Source organism: Triticum urartu, chromosome 6 (genome assembly GCF_003073215.2).
Source record: "Triticum urartu cultivar G1812 chromosome 6, Tu2.1, whole genome shotgun sequence".
In the NCBI taxonomy this organism is placed as follows: Eukaryota; Viridiplantae; Streptophyta; class Magnoliopsida; order Poales; family Poaceae; genus Triticum; species Triticum urartu.
Window position 1 is genome coordinate 564258811 of NC_053027.1, and position 5969 is coordinate 564264779.

At 42.7% G+C, this 5969-nt stretch overlaps 1 protein-coding gene across 1 annotated transcript; it reads left to right on the top strand.

Moving 5' to 3' along the window:
- Positions 1-1206: 1206 nt before the first annotated feature.
- On the top strand, positions 1207-5048 carry LOC125515471 (probable protein S-acyltransferase 15). The gene is made up of 7 exons (XM_048680939.1): positions 1207-1553; positions 1883-1975; positions 2058-2159; positions 2234-2302; positions 4174-4272; positions 4361-4456; positions 4648-5048. Exons 1-7 carry the CDS (start codon positions 1275-1277, stop codon positions 4735-4737), a joined length of 828 nt encoding a protein of 275 aa, XP_048536896.1. The 5' UTR covers positions 1207-1274; the 3' UTR covers positions 4738-5048.
- Positions 5049-5969: the final 921 nt, after the last annotated feature.

The following is a 5969-nucleotide window of genomic DNA, read 5'->3' on the forward strand; positions in this document are numbered from 1 at the left end:
TAGACATTTTTAAAATTCATGAATATTTTTTGCATACAAAAACATTTTTTTCCAAAATCATGAACATATTTTATTTTCTGAAATCTCACATTCCTAAGAAGTTGGTCCCAATTCTCTCAACATGCAAAGTGTCCACCTCAAGATCCCAATAAGCAATGCATTTAAGTCTTCTACCCCACTAAGCCATGCAAAATCTGCTACATATGCGAGTCATGCATTTAACTTATGTTTACTTAAAAATCATGAACTTTTCTGAATATACAAATATTTTTTCAAAACGCGAACATTTTTTCAATGCATGAATATTTTATGATTTCTTGAATATTTTTTAAAATTCACAATTATTTTAAATATGGAATTTTTTTGAAATTTAAAATTATCTATGGGAGAGAAAAGCAAAAATATATATTAAAAATAAAAACATGCAGCAGCATGTGGCCCAGCCCAAAAGGGCACGTGGGGAAGCGGGTGCGCACTAGCTCATTCGCCAGTGCATAGCACCCAAATAGGGGCTCTCTTTCGTGAGTAGTTTAGCCAGAAGCTTGGGAAAGCTATGCACCAAACTAATAGGCCAGAAATCTGAAATATCTGCAGTAGCGTCTTTTTTCTTCAATAGCACTAGGAACACCTGGTTGAGGTGGTGCATCAAGCTCCCATCCAGACGGAAACATTGGTTGATGGCATCGAGGACATCATCTTTGACCGTTTGCTAGGAAAAAATGGTTGGAGCTAAGATGGTTTGACTATTTTTTTTTCAAATCACTAGGACAATCCCTGTGTGTTGCAACAAATATTACATTACGTTAGCTCGTGATTTACGTGTATATATTTATGCCGTTGTGTAAATAACTTTTTATCAAATCCTACTCGTGATTTATCTTAGATTTTGATGAGAAGTTTGGTAAAAAAATTAAAGTAGAATTAGTGCAGAAGATAAGTAAATGAAGGTGATTGAATATTATTTTTCTGAATTGAGGTGATTGATTATCATAACGGGAAGATTGGACGAAGGGGTGGTGGAAAGAATGAACCTTGCATTATTTTGTAAAGTCGTAGAGAAGAGAATTTTTTTTAGCAAACGTAGAGAAGAGATAGAGATAGTATCTGTGGCCCATCAAGGACCTACATTAAAAGGCCATCTGAACGAGATTGAGCAGCCCATTAGTGTTTATGCTGGAGGCCAAGCCCAAATATTAAGAATAGAGGCCTGAGGGAAGCTCGGGAAGGGCCCGAGACCGAGAAGAAAGGGTACGAAGCGCCCGACCTCGCCGGAGATGGCGCGCAGGAGGGGCGTCGCCGCGGCGGTGGCGGCGGCCGCGACCTCCCCGGCCCTCGTGGCGGCCGTCTCCTTGATGGCACTGGTGTACTACTACACGGTGTTCGTCTTGCTGGACCACTGGCTCGGCCTCGGCACGACGGCCGGCGCCGCCCACGCGGCCGCCTTCTCCCTCCTCCTCGCCGCCTGTTTCTTCTCCTTCCTCTGCGCCGCGGCCGCCGATCCCGGATCCGTGCCCTCTGCCTTCTCCCCCGACGCCGAGGACCCGCAGGGACAGGTGCCAGATCTCTCTCGCCTTCTTTTTCGTCCCCCTGTTATTTTTTCTTGGAATTTAGGTGCTTGATTCAATTGCAGCGTCTCCAAGTTTAAAGAGACGTAGAATTTTCCATAGTGAATTCAACCTGACACCTAGTTCATATCACAATAGATCAGCTATCTGTGGATCGATCACATTGAGCTAAATGTGAATCCATTGTGCTTTTCTCTTCATGATTTCATCTATTCTTATAGCTGCTAGTAGTTGTTGCCACAGCTATGAATTTGGGAGCAACAAAATTTTGAATATTGGAGAGCTCCCTGATAAAGCTCGATATTTGGTCGCAACAGGGACTGAAATCAAGGTATTGTGACAAGTGTTGCATCAACAAGCCTGCTCGAACCCACCATTGTAAGGTCTGCAAAAGGTGTATTCTGAAAATGGTAGGTGTGGCTATCTACGTTCATTCTGTTAGTTGTGGAATGAAGTTGTGCTGAAAATGCTCGGGTATGGTTTTAATGTCAGGATCACCACTGTGTTTGGATTAACAACTGTGTGGGCTATGCAAATTACAAAGCCTTTATCATCTGCGTCCTGAATGCAACCATTGGGTCCCTTTATTCATCGGTAAGTTACTACATTGAACAAAAGGCGGCACATTTTCAACAAACATTTCTCACGGCTTCATCAAAGTATTGCAGGTGATATTTGTATGTGATCTTCTACGAACAGAGCATGACTTTAGTATTCTTTATGTGAAGATCATCCATGTAAGTGACCTTGACTATCGTTTTGAATTACAAGCTCACTGTGCAGTCAGCAATCTTTTCCAGCTACCTTCAATATTACTCGCTCCGTCCCATAATCAAGACCGTTTTTTACACTAGTATAGTGTCAAAAACGCTCTTAGTGTCAAAAATGCTCTTATATTATGGGACGGAGGGAGTAGTTACCATGCCATTATCCATTGGCAAAATTCTTTCATTTATCTTCTATATATTGGCATTATTATGCCTAATGTCAGAAATATTTGACTTTTTACATGTTCTGTCATGAAGGCCAAAGAACATTTCTGTCCAGTTGTATCTTTATGATGATACACTAGCCAAACCCACGGGTTGATTCGGGTACTAACAGGGACTGGAACCATCACGCTAGTCTTGTGCTGGAAGTCTAGTCTGAGATACGGATACACGTATTGGTATTAGGCCAATTCAGAGGCATTTCTGAAATGCGCCCGTATTGGGATACGCTTGACCATTAAAAATTCGATAAATAGTCTTTTACTAGGAACAGTAGATTAGATTGATGTTGTGCTCTGTTCCTAATCATAGTGAAGGTGCAGATTAGATAGAAATAGCAGGGAGGTGAGCTGCCATAGATAGGATCTGTAGGAGAGAGGGGAGGGAAGAGGAGCGGGGGCACCGCAGAATACCTTGATGCTGAACCTGAGGGCAATGAGGCGAGCAGCCCACCACCTGCTTGTCGCCGGTGAGCTACTTCTTGACCCTGATGGGGTAGGATGCAGGGAGCATGCCCGCGAGCTGTTCCTGGAGCCTGAGAGTGGGAGGAGGTAAGGGGCCCACCACCGGCAAGATGCTGGTCTTCTGCTGGATCCTCAGATAGGGATGATGCGAGGAGCACTTCCCCATCTTGCCGCCGGTGAGCTTCTGCTGAAGCCTGAGAGGGGAGGAGGCGAGTAGCCCACCACTGGCTTCTCACAGTTTGCTGGAGCCGCTGCTGGTGAGTTGCCATTGCAGCTGTTGTGTGAGAGGTGAGGAGGAATGAGGAGCAGGAGCACTACACACGCTCGCTGCCGGCTTGCCACCGACAAGTGAGCTGACACCACCGCCGAGTGAGCCTCTGCCTAGGTCAGGAGGATGGTAGTGAAATGAATCGGAGAGGTATGGCGCTGGAGGCTGGACAGGGGTATCGGGATAGCTAGGTCGAGGCATACACAGGGTTGGGCCCTATCGTGCAGGTATCTGGGAGATATCCTTTCAGGAATTAAAATCTTTATTTTTATTGCTTAAACCGCCAATGCGTCGCCGATATGTATCGACCGCCTATCGGGGTTGAATCCGCATCGGATACTGGTATCCGATACAGATGCGCCAGCCCCAGCACCTATCCGTGTTGTTTAGCTGGAGGTTATGCTGTCAGGGTCCAAATGGAAATGATTGTAAAATCCTTAGCTATATTATCTAAGACTGGATCTTGAAAAAAAAACTTGCGCGTTTGTGGTTTTTCCATGAATTTTAACTCATGGAAACTGATTATTAACCATGGATTGTAAACAGAAGGACTCTGGTAACTTAGCTGCAGGACAGATGGAAGAATCTTAACTTGCTGAAGAGCCTTTTGGCTTTTGGAACTCTTCAATTCTGGTCTAGCAAGAGCATTACCATTAAAATTAAAGAAATGATTGTACCACCGGTACAAATATGCTAGTTATTGTAAACCATTAAAATGACAGAGTTGTACAAGTAAGATAAACATGTATGATTCTTTAACTGAGCTGTAACATCGCGGACAAGCATGTGCCACATTTGTTCTCTATTTTAGCTTGCATCAATTTATTCTGTTTATTGTTTGGCTTCATACTATAAGGACCAAATAATGATCTATCATAAAAATGCAGATCTTGGCTGGTGTTGTCTTATTCTCCTTGTGCTTGACAATAGGTTCTTTGTTATGCTGGCACATCTATCTCATATGTCATAACATGACAACCATAGAGGTAAGTTACTGTTCCAGGTGTGCATGCATCTCATTGTCAGTTGGTGGCTTTACCATTGTTTGATAATTTACTGCCTCCTTGTCATCAGTATCGAGAAGCAGTTAGAGCGAAGTGGCTTGCAAAAAAGAGTGGACAGAATTACCGCCACTGGTTTGATCAGGGCACGAGGAAGAATATTCAAATGGTAGGGCTATATATACGCAGCAACAACAACAAAAACGCAATCAGACTTTTAATTCTACCATCATCGAATTTTCAGTTTCTAAGCCTTTGAATCTGGTGCTGAAATTTTAGCATGGTCTACAGAGTTCAATTTTATTCACCATTTGTTATGTTGGTGCTCTAGGTATCTGAACCTTTGACTTATTTGTACAGATCATGGGCCCAAACGTTTTCTGCTGGCTTTGCCCCACTGCGACAGGACATCTTAAGGATGGCACCGAGTTCCAGAATACGAACAACTGATCAAAGACAAGAACAGCATTGCTGCATAAACACAACATGTAGACGTGTGAATTTATCTGCTGACCAGATTGATCATTTCTGCCATTGTGTTGTTTTCACCCAGGCAGAGGTGAAGAGCTCGGGCAGTTTCACGATCTTGTAAATCATGTAAACCTCACCTGAAATTATATGTGTGTGTATGCTGTAAAGTAGTTTGAGTTTTGAGTACTGTTGTGTACTGACTGGGTCATTCAATTGCAAATGTAACCAGAATATGTGTGTCACAATTTGAGGTGTGCAAAAGGGAATGGAAATTGAAAGTGTGGAAGAAAGGCAGCAAGCTTTGTCTGATTTTCTTGATTCTGTTATTCTGATGACCCCACCTGCAGTGATGCATCTTGGCAGCTATAAAAAAAGACTAGAGTGTATGGTGAAATGATGCTCAGTTGTTTGTTTTGCAGTAAAATTTTACTGTAATATCCAAGATGAGGATTTATGGCCTGATACACTCATTCAAAATTCAGTTAAGCATGCATATTTCCTGGCATGTTTTTGCCCAGAAACTGTGGCCTTTTACTGCAGTATTATTGTTTTCACTTATGCATGGCCGTCAAGATTCCCTCAACAGATGATCAAACAACAAAACACCAGCCTCCGTGCTTTCCACGGAGCGTTGATCAGCAGCTGATAACAGGAACAGAGAGCATCTACCTATTCTTGAAACGAAGTGCATAAAACCTGGAGAAGAGAGCTTCAGGTTATGCACTTCTTTACATCATTGATGAGTGGATGATCTTGACCGACATCCCTGAACTTTTTCTCTTTACCAGAAAAACCTTCTTCGGTCGTGGGAGTGGCGACGAACACACGATTGACCTTCTTCAATTCTTGCCAGCATAAAATGGATCGTACTGATACCAGGATACCTCATCTGTGTTTTTCTTGGCTGCTTCTTGCAAAGCTGCTTTCACAGTCTAAACAAGTATGGCCCCTGTAATCCTGTACCATCAGTCTAAAAAAGGATCACACGTTGGCACATCAGTCTGACTAAACAGGCATGATCCCTGTATAATCAAGTGCAAGTTAGAATTTCAGTTTTTCTTACACAGATGAGTTGGTATAAGCAAATGCAATTGACTATGTCAAAAGAAGAAGCACAGCATAGAATTAGCCAATCTAAGATAGGCTTTGCGGGAGCTTGTTCCCATGATAACATAAGATCAATCAAATAGATTAAAAAACCATCATGTAAG

Bases quoted from the DNA above. Each gene is read 5' to 3' on its own strand.
- LOC125515471 (XM_048680939.1), top strand. From the start codon at position 1,275: ATGGCGCGCAGGAGGGGCGTCGCCGCGGCGGTGGCGGCGGCCGCGACC. The intron at 1,554-1,882 runs GTGCCAGATCTC...TGGTCGCAACAG, and splicing joins CCGAGGACCCGCAGGGACAG to GGACTGAAATCAAGGTATTG. The intron at 1,976-2,057 runs GTAGGTGTGGCT...TTTTAATGTCAG, and splicing joins AAAGGTGTATTCTGAAAATG to GATCACCACTGTGTTTGGAT.